Source organism: Coregonus clupeaformis, chromosome 14, assembly GCF_020615455.1.
Source record: "Coregonus clupeaformis isolate EN_2021a chromosome 14, ASM2061545v1, whole genome shotgun sequence".
In the NCBI taxonomy this organism is placed as follows: domain Eukaryota; kingdom Metazoa; phylum Chordata; class Actinopteri; order Salmoniformes; family Salmonidae; genus Coregonus; species Coregonus clupeaformis.
In genome coordinates this window covers 22,904,036-22,925,036 of record NC_059205.1, presented here as the reverse complement: position 1 = coordinate 22,925,036, position 21,001 = coordinate 22,904,036, and the positions used below count along the sequence as shown (strand labels likewise).

General features: G+C 44.5%; 2 protein-coding genes across 5 annotated transcripts in view; both read right to left on the bottom strand.

Annotated features, from left to right (window-relative positions):
* Positions 1-1,961, bottom strand: part of LOC121581244 (sodium- and chloride-dependent GABA transporter 2) — a 33,170-nt gene extending 31,209 nt beyond the window's left edge. Inside the window, exon 1 of the mRNA XM_041896737.2 lies at positions 603-1,961. Coding sequence (XP_041752671.1) covers positions 603-609 — 7 coding nt within the window. The 5' untranslated portion in view covers positions 610-1,961. The remainder of the gene's footprint in view (positions 1-602) is intronic.
* Positions 1,962-1,969: 8 nt separating this feature from the next.
* LOC121581243 (lysine-specific demethylase 5A) overlaps positions 1,970-21,001 on the bottom strand; it is a 31,173-nt gene continuing 12,141 nt past the window's right edge. For 3 of the 4 annotated variants that reach the window (XM_041896733.2, XM_041896734.2, XM_041896736.2), the window contains exons 9-29: positions 19,322-19,441; positions 18,910-19,068; positions 18,455-18,636; positions 18,034-18,196; positions 17,673-17,792; positions 16,404-16,598; positions 15,931-16,112; positions 15,173-15,297; positions 14,866-15,016; positions 14,444-14,564; positions 14,065-14,241; positions 13,750-13,928; positions 13,247-13,403; positions 11,707-11,886; positions 10,828-11,394; positions 10,480-10,638; positions 8,706-8,834; positions 8,303-8,447; positions 7,827-8,047; positions 5,922-6,377; positions 1,970-3,143 (exon numbers count right to left, since the gene is read on the bottom strand). In XM_041896733.2, coding sequence (XP_041752667.1) covers positions 2,796-3,143; positions 5,922-6,377; positions 7,827-8,047; positions 8,303-8,447; positions 8,706-8,834; positions 10,480-10,638; positions 10,828-11,394; positions 11,707-11,886; positions 13,247-13,403; positions 13,750-13,928; positions 14,065-14,241; positions 14,444-14,564; positions 14,866-15,016; positions 15,173-15,297; positions 15,931-16,112; positions 16,404-16,598; positions 17,673-17,792; positions 18,034-18,196; positions 18,455-18,636; positions 18,910-19,068; positions 19,322-19,441 — 4,236 coding nt within the window. In that variant the 3' untranslated portion in view covers positions 1,970-2,795. The remainder of the gene's footprint in view (positions 3,144-5,921; positions 6,378-7,826; positions 8,048-8,302; positions 8,448-8,705; positions 8,835-10,479; positions 10,639-10,827; positions 11,395-11,706; positions 11,887-13,246; positions 13,404-13,749; positions 13,929-14,064; positions 14,242-14,443; positions 14,565-14,865; positions 15,017-15,172; positions 15,298-15,930; positions 16,113-16,403; positions 16,599-17,672; positions 17,793-18,033; positions 18,197-18,454; positions 18,637-18,909; positions 19,069-19,321; positions 19,442-21,001) is intronic. The other variant, XM_041896735.2, reaches the window with a different exon arrangement.

Genomic DNA, 21,001 nt, shown 5'->3' with positions numbered 1-21,001 from the left:
TCCTCAAAAAAAGGTTGTGGCTCTCTAACTGCCATCTGAAGAACTTCATGTACTCAAAAACAGGCAGAGATTTACACAATCAAGTTCAGGCCTACCTTAAATTGATTAACATGTTGCATTGATCATCATGTCATGTACATACTGTACTGACATTGATCATGAATGGGTGGGAGTGGCAACAGCCCTCAGACAGCAGGTATACAGAATTGATTAGTTATTTACAAATGTAATATAATATTTTAATATAATTTAATATGCCATTTAGCAGATGCTTTTATCCAAAGCAACTTACAGTCATGTGTGCATACATTTTTAAGTATGGGTAGTCCCGGGGATCAAACCCAATACCCTGGCGTTACAAGCGCCATGCTCTACCAATTGAGCTACAGAGGACTACAAATGTTTTACATTGAAAATCTAAATCTGGGGAAACAGCCCAGGATGATTCCACACTAAACCTTAGATCTCACATCATTAAAATATGCCCAGAATTGAAGTCATCTTACAACTTACTTGATACAAAATAAAAAAGCCTTAGAAAGACATGATGTACCATGTTCTACACCAATGTCTTAGAATTCAAATATTAGTCAAGTACGTACCATTCATTGCTTGGGGTGTCTCAAGTCTCAAGGTTGGCGCTCTGTCAGTGAATATTGATCTGTAGATGTTCACATTTCAGTATTTAACATGAGGGGCGAATAGGGGGTGGGAGGTTATAATCCTAAATTCAGGCTCAGCCTCCAATCCACTCTCTGCCCATATGACCACTCCCCTCCCCACTTAGATACTCCCACTTATTGAGTCAGTTGATTCTAATGCTTAAAATAGTCATATACACAAGGCATACGGGACCATGCAGTGAATATTGACATGGCAACAAATTAATCATCAAAGATGAATTATACAATATGTTATAGTTAATGATCCAGTGTCCAACTGCGATCACCCATGTCCTGTCTCGTGCTTGCAGTTTGTCTCTCTGGTTAAATTTTGTCTCTTTAAGAGGTGAGTGGGTCAAATGGGCCTGAGGAAGCAGCAGAGGTCAGGACTGGATTTTACTTGGCTTGCTTCCACTGTTTGGTGGTTTCCCCTACATAAATGAAGCAGAGGTGTTCACAATCACATTACATGCAATTAACGCACCTTTACTGCATTCCCCTTCACAGGTACAAATAGAATACTAATGTGAAGTTCAATCCTGCGATTAGATATTTGCATGATTAGACTTATAACCTAGCCAAAACAATGAAAGAGGGCAGAAACAGAAAATGTAACAAGTTCATAGCATTGTTGCATTGTTTCAAGAAAATGGATTTCATATTGTGTACAACAGTCAACTGACTGCCAATATTAGATTTATTTACTCTTAATGAACCTTTCCTTCTCTTTTGACATCTCCAGGTTAATCTGGGATTGGGCGTGAGACGAAAAAACATGGGAAGCCACGTGCGGCCAGGGAGATGCTGCTCGATACTATGGAGCTCTCGTAATGGGTTTAATGACTACCAGAAGTAGTTGTGACAGACAGGCCTGAATCCATAGATCCCACGGCTCCTAAAACAGTAAGGCCATCTGATGACCCATCCCAAAGTCTAATCTATCTAAAAGGTAGTTAGGAGTTTAGACATCTGACGCAAGACATTGGTATTGACATTGAATGACATATCAAATAATCTCAAACAGGAAATTGTATATAATGGTCTTGAAAATAAAACAAATGCTGCTCCTTACTCATTTGACTAGGAATTGTTTAATAAAGGTGAGAAAACAAAAACAGCCACATCCAATCACTTAAAATCTATTTACACATTATAAATACGTATCACTACATACAACCATTGTTCCTAGTCCTACATGGAGCTGTTATTTATTGTTTGGGGCCAGGCAGAGAGGAGAGGACACTGAATGTGCAACCCAAATTTTTACATTTACATTTGTCGTCATTTAGCAGACGCTCTTATCCAGATCGACTTAATGGAGCAATTAGGGTTAAGTACCTTGCTCAAGGGCATATCGACACATTTTTCACCTAGTCAGCTCGGGGGTTGGAACCAGAGACTATCTGCCACCTCAGCACAGTCATCATGAATCTGTGAAGGTGTAACGCTACATCCCAAATGGCAACCTATTCCCTTTATAGTGCACTCCTTTTTACCAGAGCCCATATAGTGCACTACATAGGGAATAGGGTGCCATTTGGGACACTGTCACACCTCCACAAATTCATGATGACTGTACTGAAGTTTCTGACTGTAGTAGGACTGAGGCAGATTGGCTCCAAATAATTATCGGGGGGTAGAGGACGTTACAGACCCGAAACTGAAACTCAAGAAACACACAACACGGCCCATTGTCATTCCTAGTTGTGCAGTAAAAACCGCTTTGATACTCTGTGCACACAGTGTGCTCTGGATTATAAAGCGTTCTTTAACAGTTCTGAATTAGAGAGAAACAAATCCTCATCAACAATTGGTTCCCATTAGAGAAGAGGAGAGGGAGAGCGGGAAAAAAGGTCATCTGGAGTTTCAGTCTGTGATGCAGAAAATACATCGCTCTCCTCAAACAGGACCACAAGCTTTTAGCTGAAGGTCTAATTTCTTTGTAGCATTATTCTCATGGGAGTATCATCCAGTCTTCAGGACACCCCTTAATTTGAAGCCCCTCTACCCAGTAAGTCAACAGGAGGGAAATATGTCGGTCTGAACAGGTCAAGGTCTTCCAGACTCAAATGGTCTGATGCGAGCTTCCCGGGTGGATGTGTGTGTGCATGTGGTCTCTGTCCTGGGTCTGCGCTAGCTGCTCTCCTGAGAATCCGGCTGCTGCAGCTGGGGGAGGGAGATAGAGGGGGGCATCATTATGGAGGGAGGCATAATGATCTGGCTCAGCCTGCTGCAGACTGGCGCGTCCAGCACCACCGGCTCCTCACAAACACGCTCCACCTTCACCACTGCTGTAACCCCTCCGCCTCCTATGCCCATGCCTCTGCCCACACTTCCAACTACGCCCCCACTCAAGATGGCTGACTTGCGGGTGCAGTCGATGCAGATGTAGTCCTCATTCTCGGCCATCTCGCAGGTCACACCTACACACACTTGGTGGAACCACTCGTCACAGCCGCCGTCGCACTGAACCCAGTCCACCTGACAAAGGGAAGAGAGACATACATACAGGCGATCACACATTCTGCTTCTATCAGGATATATCATCAGCTAGTGCTCAGATTCACAAGCGTTATACTTGTAGATGGTTTATGTTTTTAAAAGGAATATAGGATTATGTACACGAAGTATGTATAATACGCATGATATTTATATTGCATTTTATTATGGTGCATTTAAGCATAATCAAATACAGTCCCCCTTCAAGTTCTGTTAAACTGGAGGATATCACCATGCCTCTGATGTGCTCTGAGAGCACATGGATGGGTAGGACTGGGAGGGTGGTTAGGCTACTCATTGACTTAGTGTCTAATTTACAGTCACTTCCAACAGCACATAGCTTGTCCTGTTAATACGTTATGTGTAACTCTCTTTAAGGTGTTCCAGTGCTGTTGCCAGCTGTTGACATTCAATTGTTCCATGATGCTCACTTCCAAAGAGGTTTGCTTCACAGTGTCCAATATTAACTCAGCATACTTAGCGCTGCATCATAGTCAGCAAACAAAAATACAAAGTGAGACATTCAGTTTTTGCTCTGAATAGAGCTAATATTATTAAACCTCCTAAAAGAAAGTATTCAAACTTTCCGCTACTGTTTGTAAGACAGTTTGTAAACGTGATTGTGATATACTAAGGAGATTGCTGTGGAAGAGTTAAAAATGAAACATATTTTTCGCATAAATGTCCACTGATTTATTTGTTTCCCAAAATTATGGGTGAACTGTGGAATGAAATGTTGATCTTAATGTAATAGATATAATTTCTAAGAAATTATATACAAACTACACTACCGGTCAAAAGTTTTATAACACCTACCCATTCAAGGGTTTCTCTTTATTTTTACTATTTTCTACATTGTAGAATAATAGTGAAGACATCAAAACTATGAAATAACACATATGGAATCATGTAGTAACCAAAAAAAGTGATCAACAAATCAAAATATATTTTAAAGATATTTTGAGATTCTTCAAATAGCCACCCTTTGCCTTGATGACAGCTTTGCACACTGTTGGCATTCGCTCAACCAGATTCACCTGGAATGCTTTTCCAACAGTCTTGAAGGAGTTCCCACATATGCTGAGCACTTGTTGGCTGCTTTTCCTTCACTCTGCTGTCCGACTCATCCCAAACCATCTCAATTTGGTTGAGGTTGGGGGATTGTGGAGGCCAGGTCATCTGATGCAGCACTCCATCACTCTCCTTCTTGGTAAAATAGCCTGGATGTGTATTGGGTCATTGTCCTGTTGAAAAACAAAATGATAGTCCCACTAAGCCCAAACCAGATGGGATGGCGTGTCGCTGTAGAATGCTGTGGTAGCCATGCTGATTAAGTGTGCCTTGACTTCTAAATAAATCACAGAGTGTCACCAGCAAAGCACTCCCACACCATAACACCTCCTCCTCCATGCTTCACGGTGGGAAATACACATGCGGAGATCATCCGTTCACCCACACCGCATCTTACAAAGACACGGCGGTCGGAACCAAAAATCTCCAATTTGTACTCCACATCAAAGGACACATTTCCACCGGTCTAATGTGTTTCTTGGCCCAAGCAAGTCTCTTCTTCATATTGGTGTCCTTTAGTAGTGGTTTCTTTGCAGCAATTCGACCATAAAGGCCTGATTCACACAGTCTCCTCTGAACAGTTGATGTTGAGATGTGTCTGTGACTTGAACGCTGTGAAGCATTTATTAGGGCTGCAATTTCTGAGACTGGTAACTCTAATGAACTTATCCTCTGCAGCAGAGGTAACTCTGGGTCTTCCTTTCCTGTGGCGGTCCTCATTAGAGCCAGTTTCATCATAGCGCTTGATGGTTTTTGCGACTGCACTTGAAGAAACTTTCAAAGTTCTTGAAATGTTCCATATTGACTGACCTTCATGTCTTAAAGTAATGATGGACTGTCGTTTCTCTTTGCTTATTTGAGCTGTTCTTGCCATAATTTGGACTTGGTCTTTTACCAAATAGGGCCATCTTCTGTATATCTCCCCTACCTTGTCACAACACAACCGATTGGCTCAAACGCATTAAGGAGGAAAGAAATTCCACAAATTAACTTTTAAGAAGGCGCACACCTGTTAATTGAAATGGATTCCAGGTGACTACCTCATGAAGCAGGTTGAGAGAATGCCAAGAGTGTGCAAAGCTATCATCAAGGCAAATGGTGGCTACTTGAAGAATCTCAGTTTAACACTTTTTTTGGTTAATACATGATTCCATGTGTTATTTCATAGACTTGATGTCTTCAATATTATATATTATTCAAGTACAAGGACTCGTGTTTTTGATAGGGCACGCCCTCTCAGGCCACACACTGACCTCTGCTGCACCCTGTTAACCAATAAACACTCACACCTATCAATCATCTATCCAAATCATATGTCAGATCGATTCTGAGTCGCTACATCCTCTCTCAAATGAGCCCCTAGTCCAAAAATGCTCCTTAGGCTATATTCAAGGTCTGACGACAACTACAGAAGATGCACTGCCCTCTGCTGGCAAATGAATGGTCTCAGTCAGTCGGTCTGGATGGGACATTTGAATTCCAGGGCAGAAGTCAATCCCTAGGCTGAGGTTGTACCCATAGACACAATAATAGCCCCACCTAGGTGTTCTGACCATAATCCTTACACCCCTCCAGTTATTTTGAAATGTGCATCAAGTAGTGTATACTAGAGATAGGGGTTGATTTGGGACAATACATACACACACACACACACTATAGCTGTGTATATGCTTCTCGTGTCGCTCTCACCTTGTCCTTGCAGGGTCTCATACAGTTCTTGGATGCACAGACTGCGTTTTCATCATTGGAGTCCTCAGCTCCGGACCAGTCGTATTTCGACGGTATATCCAGGATCTTCTTCTCTTTCCTCTTCTCCAGCCCCTCCCTGACAGCCTCAGCCTTGACCACAGCTTTCTCCTTCCTCTTCCTCTCCTTCTCCTCTTTAGCCAGGCGCTTGGCCAGCTGTTTCAGTTCACGGTTCTTATCCGGGTTCAGCTTCAGCTTCTTCTTCTTGGGTTTCCCCAGTGGGTCTAAGAGGCTCCGTTTCTGATCCTTTGAGGACTTGGGGGACCGCATCATGTCTCCGACCCCGGAGACGGCTGCCATGAGAAGCTGGTGCTCCGCCCTCTCCAGCTTCCTCTTCCTCTTCTTCTCAGAGTCCTTCATCTTGATCTTCATCGGCTTCTCAAACTGAGAATCGTCATGCTGGGAAGGGAAGACAGGAAAGAGGGATGGACAAAATTGCTCAATTAATAATTTCTACTGAAAGTGCTTTTAAGTCCATTAAGTTGACTTAAATCAGGTTCCAGGAAACCAGCCTTAGTATCACCCATGTTCAGTTCAGATTCTGACATGTGTTTTCAGCCAGTGACTGTGTTTTCTTTACTGGCGCTGCCCTCTTGGCCAGGTCTACCTTGACCTCAAATGGGTCAACCTGGTTAAATAAAAGAACATACACTGAACAAAAATATTAAACGCTACATGCAACAATTTCGATTTTACTGAGTTACAGTTCATAAGGAAATCAGTCAACTGAAATAAATTCATTAGGCCCTAATCTATGGATTTCACATGACCGGGAATACAGATATGCATCTGTTGGTCACAGATACCTTTAAAAAAAAAAAGTAGGGGGCGTGGATCAGAAAACCAGTCAGTATCTGGTGTGACCACCATTTCACACATCTTCGCATAGTGTTGATCAGGCTGTTGATTGTGGCCTGTGGAATTTTGTCCCACTCCTCTTCAATGGCTGTGCAAAGTTGCTGGATATTAGCGGAAACTGGAACGCGCAGTCGTACACGTCGATCCAGAGCATTCCAAACATGCTCAATGGGTGACATGTCTGATGAGTATGCAGGCCATGGAAGAACTGGGACATTTTCAGCTTCCAGGATTTGTGTGCAGATCCTTTCAACATGGGGCCGTGCATTATCATGCTGAAACATGAGGTGATGGTGGCGGATGAATGGCACGACATTGGGCCTAAGGATCTCGTCACAGTATTTCTGTGCATTCAAATAGCCATCGATAAAATGCAATTGTGTTCATTGTCCGTTGCTTATGCCTGCCCATACCATAACCCCACCGCCACTATGGGGCACTCTGTTCACAATGTTGACATCAGCAAACTGCTCGCCCACACGACACCATCTGCCCGGTACAGTTGAAACAGGGATTCATCCGTGAAGAGCACACTTCTCCAGCAGGCCATGGCAATCGAAGGTGAGCATTTGCCCACTGAAGTCGGTTACGCCGCCGAACTGCAGTCAAGTCAAGACCCTGGTGAGGACGACAAGCCCGCAGATGACCTTCCCTGAGACCGTTTCTGACAGTTTGTGCAGACATTCTTCGGTTGTGTGGTTGTGGTAAAGAAATTAACATTGAATTCTCTGGCAACAGCTCTGGTGGACATTCCTGCAGTCAGCATGCCAATTGCATGCTCCCTCAAAACTTGCGACATCTGTGGCATTGTGTTATGTGACAAAACTGCACATTAGTGGCCTTTTATTGTCCCCAGCACTAGGTGCACCTGTGTAATGATCATGCTTTTTAAAATTAGCTTCTTGATATGCCACACCTGTCACTTTACATGTTGCGTTTATATTTTTGTTCAGTATAGAAAAGAAGTGTATAAACCAGTGCCTCTCCTACCTCCATGACCTGTAGGAACCTCTCCTCAGAGGGAGGGTGTGTGGCCTCCAGAATCCTCCAGATGTGCTGGGTCTCGTCCAGGGACACCTCCAGCAGGTCCCCCACCATCATCAGCTCCTCCAGCTGGGCCTTGGCCGGAGGGGACAGCTCCAGCACAGGGGGCTCCAGGGAGCGGGGCACCAGTGGGGTCTTTCTGGGCTGCTTCCTGGGGGTGCCCTGATCTGGAGGGTAGAGGGGAGAAGGATTCATCAATCAACCAATGAAACACACATTTACCTTATCAATATCTACATGTATAGTTTTATGTACCTTGACATTCTCGTTTCTAAATAAGGTCCCAAAGACAATTCACATAAGGAAAGGAAACAATACTCCAGAACATAAAATTAATGGATGACACATTTATAAGTTCCTATTTTAAGTATAACAGGGAGACAGAGAGTTTGTGTAGCCATAGATTACATGCCATGTCTTACTCTGCGGGCAGGACTTGGAGGCAGAGGAGTAAGCGTGTTCAGCGCAGAAGGAGGGTGTTGTGGGCCACATGTGACTGACTACTTCCTCTGACTTGACAGGGATCTCCTCATCACAAAACAGGTACGGCTTCATCTCACCTGGGTCCTGACACACACACACACACACACAGCGCGAAAAAGTGGGGCAGGTGAGGACACAGTGCTAGAAAAGCAGGATTTGCTAAGTGCTGTGTCTTTGCATGAGATAAATTGAATAGTAATGCTTTACTGGCTTTGTTACCACTCCTGCTAAAACATTGCCTACAGAAAACTAGCAGCTATACAGTAGTATTTGGTTTTATTCAACAGGTATTTTTGATATAAAAATGTTTGAGAAAACTCTCCATAGCCCACACCACAGTACCTTCATGTCGTAGCCATATGTTTCCCGGATGTCCTCGTCTGAGTCCGTCTCCTCGTCATCGTAGTCGACAGACTGACGTGGCGACGCTGCCCTGCTGAACCCTGCCTGCTGGAACGTCTGGATGTGACCCTACGGAGAGAACAGAAGTCACAGTCATTCTGTTCCTTCTCATCAGTAGTAAAATCACTACCGTGGAACCAATCTCTCAGTTTTTCGCTCTCTAATGCACTGAACAAACAAGAAGGAAGAGAAGGAGAGGACATGAAAAAAAACACGTCAGTCTCATGACTTACCTTATCCCTGAGCATCTTGTTTAGAGGAATGACTGATCATGAGAGCCATATAGAGAGATAATGGCCAACTTTTACACTTGACGCCATGTCTCTATGGGGGTGCCACAGGGTTCAATTCTTGGGCCGACTCTTTTCTCTGTGTATATCAATGACGTCGCTCTTGCTGCTGGTGACTCTCAGATCCACCTCTACGCAGACGACACCATTTTGTATACATCTGGCCCTTCATTGGACGCTGTGTTAACAAACCTCCAAACGAGCTTCAATTCCATACAACACTCCTTCAGTAGCCTCCAACTGCTCTTAAACACTAGTAAAACTAAATGCATGCTCTTCAACCGAACGCTGCTTGCACCCGCCCACCCGACTAGAATCACTACTCTCGACGGGTCTGACCTAGAGTATGTGGACAACTACAAATATCTAGGTGTCTGGTTAGACTGTAAACTCTCCTTCCAGACTCACATTAAGAATCTCCAATCCAAAGTTAAATCTAGAATCGGTTTCCTATTTCGCAACAAAGCCGCCTTCACTCATGCTGCCAAACATGCCCTCGTAAAACTGACTATCCTACCGATCCTTGACTTCGGCGATGTCATTTACAAAATAGCCTCCAACACTCTACTCAGCAAATTGGATGTAGTCTATCACAGTGCCATCCGTTTTGTCTCCAAAGCCCCATATAATACCCACCACTGTGACCTGTACGCTCTTGTTGGCTGGTCCTCACTACATATTCGTCGCCAAACCCACTGGCTCCAGGCCATCTATAAATCACTGCTAGGCAAATCCCCGCCTTATCTTAGCTCATTGGTCACCATAGCAACACCCACCCGTAGTCTGCGCTCCAGCGGGTATATCTCACTGGTCATCCCCAAAGCCAACACCTCCTTTGGCCGCAATTCCTTCCAGTTCTCTGCTGCCAATGACTGGAACAAATTGCAAAAATCTCTGAAGCTGGAGACACTTATCTCCCTCACTATCTTTAAGCATCAGTTGTCAGAGCACCTTACCGATCACTGCACCTGTACACAGCCCATCTGAAATTAGCCCGCCCAACTACCTCATCCCTATATTGTTATTTATTTTGCTCATTTGTACCCCAGTATCTCTATTTGCACATCATCTCTTGCACATCTATCATTCCAGTGTTAATACTAATTGTAATTATTTTGCACTATAGCCTATTTTATTGCCTTACCTCCATAACTTGCTAAATTTGCACACACTGTATATATATGTATTTCTGTTGTATTTTTTTGACTTTGTTTTGTTTTACCCCATATGTAACTCTGTGTTGTTGTTTTTATCGCACTGCTTTGCTTTATCTTGGCCAGGTCACAGTTGTAAATGAGAACTTGTTCTCAACTGGTTTACCTGGTTAAATAAAGGTGAAATAAAAAAATAAAATAAAAAATGTTAGCGCCTCCAATCTCTCTATATATGGCTCTGAGTACCATACGGAAAAATTCATCTCTTACCTGCAGGTCTGGGTTTGCGGCAGCCTTCTGCAGCTCAGCATTGATAATCTTCTCTGTCTTCTCCCGGGCAGCCTGTTCTACCATCCTCTGACTGAGCACCGACAGCTTGGCCAGGGCCGAGGACAGCTCGTCTGTAGCCAGGGCCTGCCTGGCGCGGTCCTGCAAGTAGAGATGAGTTAGATTCATCTATTCCATTGATGAACAGCGATAGTTTAAATAAACAAGATTATGTTTTGATTCAGAATATGCATGTTTTGCAGGGAAAACTCAGATTATAAACTAAACTTCGATTAATTAACCCTAGCGACCGTCAAATAATTGATTCTGAAAACTTGAACTCATCCCTACCTGCCAGCCCATGGCCCTCTCCGTCAGGCACTGTAGGGCCTCCCCTTCGGGCAGACGGACCGGCAGCTTCTGGAGGGACACCAGGAGAGACAGGATGGTCTCCAGACGCGGGCGCCGTGACCGCTGGCACAACGGGCACAGGAACTTGACCTCCTTGCTGTTGCTCTGCCAACCGGCCGAGCCCACGAGCTTCTTCTGGGAGCCTGTTTTCGGTAACGGCACGCAGGCTCCGTGGAACCAGTCCTTGCACAGTTCACACTGCAGCATAAACCCACTGGCGGTCTTACGACACAGACAGAACTTGACTTCCTCGATACGGTCAGCCATGGCCATCTTAGCCAGGTTGGCGGCTCGGAGGGAGTGGATGGCCTCAACCTCTTTCTGCTCCTTGGATTTGAATGCCGCTACGACGGTGGCCGGGTCGCAGGCGTCTTCGTAACTCTCGTCCAGGTCGCTGAGAACCTCCAGGTCCAGACCTCCTCTCTCCTTCTCAAGGAGCTCCTTGACTCGTTTGCGTTTGCTCTTGCTGTTGCCATAGATACCAATATCCACACGCGGACTAAGGACCTAAGAGAGACAACACACAGAGAATAGAGATTAGCACAGATGTTATCAAACTACTAGTCCTATGATAATATTGGACCCTATTCCCAACTACCTACAGTATAGACAGATGGAATTCACAACAATTTGCGTATGGTGGTCCACCAACTTCTGCACCATAGCTTACGCAAATATCTCATATTGCACTCTGGGGTTAGCATAGTCTGAAAAGGGCTGCTTGGTTGGAAAAATCTTTCAAACCACTATCTCAGAGACATACTCATTCATTATTTCTCAGTGCCTAGGTACAGCCCAACCCAGGGTATTACGCCTTACCTGAAGCAGGGTGTAGGTGGAGTTCTTCTTGAGGAAGGTACGTGCAGTCCTCTCCCTCCAGGCGCGGGCCGAGGCCACCTGGGATTCGACCTGGGGCAGGGGGTCAAGCCGGACGGGGATGGAGCGACCCCTCGCCAGCAGGCTCTCCAACTGCTCCAGGTATGCATAGTTACTGCCACTCTGGAGGGAGGGAGATACACAGGGGAAACATAAAGGGAAATTAATCATCATTGTCAAAAGAAAGTACGTAATGCATCACACAGTATGAACCTTCCCATTCACATGTATCATTCATGTTCTGACAACAAGATAAATTACAAACTTATCTGGTAACAATAACCATGTTTCCATCCAACTATTTACATGCAAGTAAAGTTCCTGTCGGATATATAAAATACATTTTAAAAATAATAAAAAACTCACGACAGGCCTGATGGAAACAGTATAATTGCCTGTAAACTTTCCAAACGTCGACAGAACAAAATACGCTAGACAGGGGAAAATTGTTTTGTCGGTGAAATAGATCATGTGACAAATGTAGTGGAAACGCTTTGATGCGGATTTGTTGATGGTATAACCATCATGTCGCAGTAAACTTGTAGTCACGAGATGATATGGTTGTGTGGTCCTCCCACTATGACTTGGAAAAACATGCACACTGCACAGTTTATTAGGCTACATTTAAAATAAATTATGATGAACTTCACAGGGTGGGGAAAGTGCACAGTGATGATGAGCGTGATGCTTCTTTCCAATAAATATTGAGGTTCTTAATTTTATGCTGGTGACATAATCGGTGCTTGGCTGTCAATAAATAAAAATGATCTAAAGTCTACCCTCTGCTCTGTATCTTCGAGCTGTTTGCTAGAGCGCACGTGCCAAGACCAGATCGGGCACATTCGCTGTTTATCGCAGACTTTGTGGCAAAACCATCGACAGAGTTAAAAATGGGATGGAAACACATCGTACGTCTGTTTTTTTATTCGGTAAATGAAAAGTTACGTGCTTTTTATTTGCACTACGTCATTAAGCACAGCTTTTAATTCGCAAGAAGCCAGTTTGATGGAAACAGTCATCTGCTGGTAAAATGTGCATATTTTTTGGTGCGAATATTAGAATATTTGCATGAATATTTTTGTTTTGTTTTACACCTTTTTCCTCCCCAATTTCGTGATATCCAATTGGTAGTTACAGTCTTGTCCCAAGCCCTCCCCTAACCCGGACAACGCTGGGCCAATTGTGCGCCGCCTCATGGGTCTCCCGGTCAAGGCCGGCTGTGACAGCCTGGGATCGAACCCGGGGCTGTAGTGACGCGATGCAGTGCCTTAGACCGTTGCGCCACTCGGGAGGCCCCCGCTTGAAAATCTTTCCACAAATTGATGGAAACCTAGCTAATGTAAGCTTCTAACAAATGACCAGGCCATTCTATTGCATATAAACCGAGCAGAGCGCATTACAGACAAATATTGAGAGATGCCTGCCTATACTGTAGCTACATCTATATACATCACAAATTGAATCTATACTTATCAGTAATTACCGTGCGACGCGACACTACCTGAATGGCATCCACCTTGGCGCTCCACTCCTTGGCCTTGTGCAGAGCCTCTCGGAGGGCCAGGACGTTGGGCAGGTAGGCCGGGATGTTCCTGGCCTCTATCACGATGCTCTCCAGGGTTAGCATGCTGTGCCGAGGCCTGGGAGAGGAGAGAGACAAGAAAGAATGGATTAAGAGACATTCATCTCACAGTTACAGGCATCCTTTGATGCAATATGCTAAAACAGGAATTGGGTCACGTTCAGAAGGGATAAAACATTTTGAAATTGAGTGAAACCGGGAGGTACTACCTGAACTTGTCCAGTAAGAAGACAGATTTGCTAAAACAATTTGCGAAGGTGTACCCTATTGAACACGACCCAAGCATGACACCAAAGCTATAGGCAGGTAACTAAAGAACAGCATTATCATATTCTCATTTACCTGGCCTGTAGGCAGATGAGAAAACTGTACTATAGGTGTGTAATGTGTATCAACATCATTACCTGGCCTGTAGGCATGCGCGGGCCTTGTCCTCCCATCTCTCTGACACAGTGAGTATCTCCTGCAACTCAGCCATGGCCTTCTCCACAGCATGGTGTGGTGCCAGCCCCACCCCAGAGTCTATCAGCCGCTTCATCAGCTCCAGGGTCACCCGGTGGGGCTCTGCCAGCGTCACACGCACCTAATCATAACAAAACGTTTCAATTTAATATTTTTTCTCTCGCAGCAAAAATGATTTTAGACTGCTGAAGAAAGCACACAAACAAACTATGAGGTAAAACACTACGCTAATACACAATAATATCAATAGGCATCACCTCATCCAGCCAGCGGGCCTGCTGCAGCTCCTGTTTGAGCCTGGGCAGCTCAGGTAGTTCCACATCCAGACCTCCACCCAGGTCTAGCAGGGCCTGCAGCTTGGAGGAGTCAGGCAGCTCGTCAGCCAGGGCTACCTGGGCTCTCTCATGGAAGTCCTCCACATTCTCTAGTAACTCCTAGGGAGGGAGGGAGAGAGGGATGAAGGGATGAAGGATACGGTGTTATATACTAACAATCAAGGACTACTAATCAACAAATACTGGTTTGGGGACAGGTCAACTTCAGTGATGTAATACACATATAGTAGGATGTCAGAGGAGGATAATTACTGTACATCTGTTAAGAATGGCAAGTGACTGTATTAGGTTTGGGACTTACTTTGACCTGTCGAGCCTGTCCGATGACACAGGGCAGTTTGAACAGCTGCTCTACGAAGACTTTCAGCTCCTCCACTGTCAGCTTGTTACGAGTCCTGCTGCTCTCTGGACGCTGCCTGGTACTGGAATACAGAGAGAAATACTTTGAGTTGATTTATTACTCACAGGTAGGGGGATAAATGTTAAATGGTTATGTCCCGATTTGCTACCCTTCTCCCAAAGTGTGCACTAGCACACTCTCCCTCACAGATGCAACGGTGTAAAAACAATGAAGGAGAATGCTTGCACCAATTCAATGATTTTAATTCCTTGGTGTGGAGTGTGTAAGTGCACAATTCGGGAGAAGGGAAGAGAACAGGGACATCAACTTTAGTGTGACATAACAGCAGTGTGTGTGTGTGTGTGTATCTGTCCTCTACTGACCTGTGCCTCTGCTTGCGGCTGAGCAGTAGCTGGGCCACAGAGGAGCAAGTTTCGGCCTCCTTCACCATCTCTCTGAGCCGACGGAACAGACTGTTCTCTGGGTACTTCCTGTCCTCTGCATCCTCCAGAAGAACCTTCAACTCTATCAGGTCTGACAAAGGGAGAGGGACAGAGACAGACAGGAGAGAAAGGAGAGAGAAAGATGGAAGAATAGAGGAGAGCGATATGAGGCATGGGGAATCGTAGTACAATTGTTCTAATAAAGTGCAGAGTATTTCCACATTTACAGTACAGATAGTCCTCCTACCTTTCTTGTTCTTGTGGTCAGCAGCCAAGGCCTCAGTGACCCGCTTGGCCCAGGTGTCATAGGACTGGGCTCTGGACTTCACCCCATACAGCATGGAGGGAAACTCCTCCAGATCATACCGGTAGCTGGAATACAAAGAGACTGGAGTGTCAGCATCTATTTAATATTGATTGCTATATGGGGTTAAATTGACCCAGATTAAACCTATTCATGAATTAAAAAGCAACTTTCAATGGAGATTAGATTGATTCTGGGTCAGTGAAACTACACCCAAGTCCTCACTGATGCAATGACCGGTAAAAAAAACTATAATTCATCAGTGGGCTCTTATGGGGGCTTCTGAGCAGTTCAGAGTTCATAACTCCTCTACTTCATTCATCCATCCATCCATCCATCCCTTCTCACCGGAGACACTCCTTAAATTCATTTTATTCACTCACCGACCCACCCAAACACCAACCCACACACCCACCCCTCTCTCCTTAGTAGAGCTGGGACGATAAGCCGAAAATTATCGACAGCGACCACACCAATCACTTATCGTTCATTACGATAAGTAGCCTACACTAGATAAATGTGAAGTTTGAAATGAAATAAATGTGTTAATATGGGTGATTGTTAATAGGACAATTGATAGATACAACCATTAAACTAGTAGTAGTTTAAAGGATAATTTAAAAAAAAAAACTGGTGCACATTGTTATGAATTTATCGTTCCATATGGATTGTTGTCCATATCACACAGCTGTACTCCTTACCGTAGACACTTGTTTCCCATGGGACAGTCACAGAGCTCCTTGGCGTGGTGCAGACAGACAAGGCGCTCTGGGCTGCAGGGACACGTCAGAGCCGACAGGAAACAGGTGGTCTTACACTTCTGACACTGCCGCTCGTCATCAGGGACCAGCTCAAACACCTCATGCTCAGAGGACAGAACACCCTGTAGACACGGAGGGAAATCGCAATCAGAAAACAATCCACTTCAACTAGACTGGGAGGACGAATGTGAAATTACGTAATTGATTCACTTTTGGTGTGATAGGAAATCATTTGAAACATATCTTTGGGATCGTGTGATGTCAACATATTGTTTGATAGTGTACCATCATAATGTATTCCCAAGTAAACCCTGCTTGCATTACTTCATCCTCAATCCTGGCCCTCCTGTAAAGTTCTCCTAAGGTGGCAAAAAGTTGTTTATATAGTAATCCCCCTGGGCCCTGTCCCTCACCATCTCCTGCACGGCCTGTCTGAGCCGTGTCTCTTCCTCCATCATATCTCCCATCTCTCTGAAGACTGCAGCAGCCAGCTCCACGTCCAGGCTCTCGGGGTCGGCAGCCATCTTGCACAGCAACTCCTCGTGGGAGAAGACACAGTAGCGGTGGAGCCGCCGGTAGTGGGCCACACACTGACGACCCATCGGGAGCTGGAAGGGGAAGGGGACACACAGAGACAGAGAGAGAGAGAGACACAGACCGAGAGAGAGAGAGAGAATGTCAAAAGTCTTTAATCGATTCCTTGGATCTTTTCTCCTCGCCTCGTCAAAACATCAAGGGGAAGCAAAGAGCGCATTGGAAGGGGAATATCTAAGCTGATTGATTCACCAAGACAGTAAGATGGGTATAAAATACTTGACTTACTTAAGCTCCCAACTAGGCTTGGGCAGTATACCAGGGTATTTGCAAATAGCCACGGGATGGTTTTCCAATACCGTCAATAACATTGACATTTTAATATTTGTAGCTACTTAAGTAAATACCTGCAGTCAACTTGTGCAATACGTTAGGAGATAAAGAAGATTGCGTTCTTCCATTTCACCCGTCACATAATTTTTCATTATGAAGCTTAACGGTAGTCCCCAGTCACGTTGTGTTTGTTTACAAGCACAGAACTACGAGACCGCAGCCTTGTGAGTCACTCACTGTTGTGCAACATGCGCCAGGTGATCTAGTTACAGTATGGAATTCACAACTAAATGTTTGCCAGCTAGATATCTTAGAACCAAGTTAACTGTCTAAAATGTGCTAAATGCTCTGAAGTTGTGCAATTGGTTTGCTAATATAGTAGCTAGTTAGCTAAGTGGTTAGCTTCTTCCATAATCAAGCATTCACTTGGTAACAGCAGAGAATCCCCTCCTGGATCAAAAGCCTTGCTGTCTAATATTTGTTTTGTGCGTGCAGCAAACTGTGAGTATCATTTTTGAGTTACTTGTATAGTTTAGGTCAGAGACTTTAAAATGTTTGCAATGCGCTCGTTAGCTTTTAGTTATCTTTCGCTATGGGATTTTACTTGTACTTGTTAGCATTGCTAACCTTTGGATTACAGAGTATCAGTTGGGTTTGAAAACAGTGCCGGTATTACCGAATATCCCGGTATGGCACAAGGTCGGTATGAAGGTATGATAATCTTGATACCGCCCAAACCTACACCCAACATTCAAAATTCCAATTCAACATTCTGTTAATATTTGTTTACACACAAACACTTGTTAAAAACTCACCCAGTCTGCGGTACAGAAGTTGACAGCCTCAGCAAAGTTGTATCCCTGGTTGAAGCCACTGTGGTAGGCTCTGGGAAAGGTCACCACAAACTCCCCTGCACACTGGTTGGTCCGGAAAACCTGAGTGGCACAAACACACACCAGTAAAAGACACAATGCAGACTTGGTCTCGTAAAAGGGGCCAGGGCCCATATGTATCAAGCGTCTCAGAGTCGGAGTTCTGATCTAGGATCAGATCCCCCTGCCCTTTCCATTTAAACGTATTCATTGTGATCCAATAGGCAAAACTGTTCCCAGATCAGCACTCCTACTCTGAAACACTTGATACATACGGCCACTGATGGAAACACACACTACATACGGGCACACCGTGCTCCATTAGGACGTTGGGATTCATGATGGTGACAAGCTGGTGCAGCAGGTCAGGCTGAGAGTCAAACAACTCTGGGGCCAGCTTCTTCATCACTGACTCCAGCTGCTCTGCCGCGTGGGCCGGGACACCATACCACGTCTTAGGCTCCCCCCTGGAGAGACAGGCAGAGAAAGAGAGAAGACGGTTAACCAGTCAGACGAATGAAGATGGGGAGTACAATTGTCTAAGACCCATTGCAACATTATATACAGTTAACATTGTTTTGTACGTGCATTTGTCTGTCTCTTCCCACTGAGGACTGTGTTAGAAAGACAATTTATTTGTGTCCTTTGGACTAAAATATACAGTATTACTAAATATTTGGGCAAGCGGTTGATTTAGGACAAGGCATTTATGTTTGTTACTTTACCAGTGCAGGAAGTTGATGGAGTAGCTCCAGTGGTCCTCGATGTGCCAGCAGAAGGAGGAGAAGCACATGCCCACGTAGAGCCAGGGCACCTTCATGCCAGAGATATCCACGTTTATGTGGGTAAGGACCGACTGCTCCAGGACTGGCATGTTGTTCAGGTTCCAGCCTGAGTTGGCATACTCCTACAGAAGAACAAGACAGAGGTGATGGAAGTTACTTATTGGTCATAAGTAACATAAAAGCAAGCCGTTAAGGGTGTGGATTTCATACTGGGGCTCTTTCTCAATTAATCTTTCCACGATTCATTGTGTCCTCGCTCTACTCCATAAAAGGCATTAGAGGAGAAGGTCCGAATGTAGGAACAACGGATCTTCTCCTCCCATGCGTTTTGAAAAGGTGGCGAAAGACTATCGCGAAAGAGCCTGGGTCCTTTGTCCCAGTTGGTGCATAGTTACCTCTTCGTCTCCCAGTAGCCGTCTCTTGCCATCCCTGACGGGGAAGCCGCTGCCCACCTCCTTAGAGCTGATGTCAGCTCCGTACTCCACAATGACATCCTCCTCGATGGAGCTCACCAGACGCCAGAACTCCTTCTCCACCAGCTCTGTCGGCACCATCTGGGGGTGCAGAGGAAGGAGAACACACACACATGCATTGTTTAGATGTGATTGGGCATTAGTGGGAGAGAAAGGTTAGGTGTTCAACTTCAAACAGCATGAAGGATGAAAATATCACCCAAAGAAAGTGGGTTGACTTCATCTGACTTGATTTTGAGATACAGACATAGCCTGAACATATGTATTCCAAAAGCATCGTTTTCTTTAGATTCTTGCCTATAACTCAAGTTGACCGTTTGATTTTGATACGTACGTGCACGGGCATGTTGAAGTAGTCTGACTTGAAGTGGTCGGCCATCTCTCCAAAGCTCTGGAGGGTGTACTCCCTCACGGCTTGCTCAAAGCCAAATGCCTCTCGCGGCTTACTGCACTCCTGTAGAGTGAAACGGGGTGAGACAGCCAGTGAGAAAACATCATCCTATCCCATAGTCTTCCTCAACATGATTTATGTGTATCAGTCATACACTTCCATATCATCACAGATTGACAAACACTACAACCTATTCATACGGAGGCTAAAATATAACACGTGGTAGGCAGGTGTGAACTGTATCTCCACGTGTTTTTTCTTGTTGTAATACTCCTTGTGATTTACATTGTTGTATGTATTTATGCACTATACAGTGGGGGAAAAAAGTATTTAGTCAGCCACCAATTGTGCAAGTTCTCCCACTTAAAAAGATGAGAGAGGCCTGTAATTTTTATCATAGGTACACGTCAACTATGACAGACAAATTGAGGGAAAAAAATCCAGAAAATCACATTGTAGGATTTTTAATTTATTTATTTGCAAATTATGGTGGAAAATAAGTATTTGGTCACCTACAAACAAGCAAGATTTCTGGCTCTCACAGACCTGTAACTTCTTCTTTAAGAGGCTCCTCTGTCCTCCACTCGTTACTTGTATTAATGGCACCTGTTTGAACTTGTTATCAGTATAAAAGACACCTGTCCACAACCTCAAACAGTCACACTCCAAACTCCACTATGGCCAAGGAGCTGTCAAAGGACACCAGAAACTAAATTGTAGACCTGCACCAGGCTGGGAAGACTGAATCTGCAATAGGTAAGCAGCTTGGTTTGAAGAAATCAACTGTGGGAGCAATTATTAGGAAATGGAAGACATACAAGACCACTGATAATCTCCCTCGATCTGGGGCTCCACGCAAGATCTCACCCTGTGGGGTCAAAATGATCACAAGAACGGTGAGCAAAAATCCCAGAACCACACCTAGTGAATGACCTTCAGAGAGCTGGGACCAAAGTAACAAAGCCTACCATCAGTAACACACTACGCCGCCAGGGACTCAAATCCTGCAGTGCGAGACGTGTCCCCACCTTGTGAAGACTTACAGAAAACGTTTGACCTGTGTCATTGCCAACAAAGGGTATATAACAAAGTATTGAGAAACTTTTGTTATTTACCAAATACTTATTTTCCACCATAATTTGCAAATAAATTCATTAAAAATCCTACAATGTGATTTTCTGGATTTTTTTTTCTCATTTTGTCTGTCATAGTTGACGTGTACCTATGATGAAAATTACAGGCCTCTCTCATCTTTTTAAGTGGGAGAACTTGCACAATTGGTGGCTGACTAAATACTTTTTTCCCCACTGTATGTGGTGATGTTGTGCTGTTTAAGATACATTTTCCAAAAGGGACACAATAAAGAAATTATTGGTCCTCTGTAGCTCAGCTGGTAGAGCACGGCGCTTGTAACGCCAAGATAGTGGGTTCGATCCCCGGGACCACCCATACACAAAAATGTATGCACGCATGACTGTAAGTCGCTTTGGATAAAAGCGTCTGCTAAATGGCATATTATTATTATTATTATTATTATTATAACTCACAACTTATGCAACATTTTTCCATTGATATAGAATAAATGCATGATTGGCATGGAAATTCAAGTTAGCTGTCATGTGT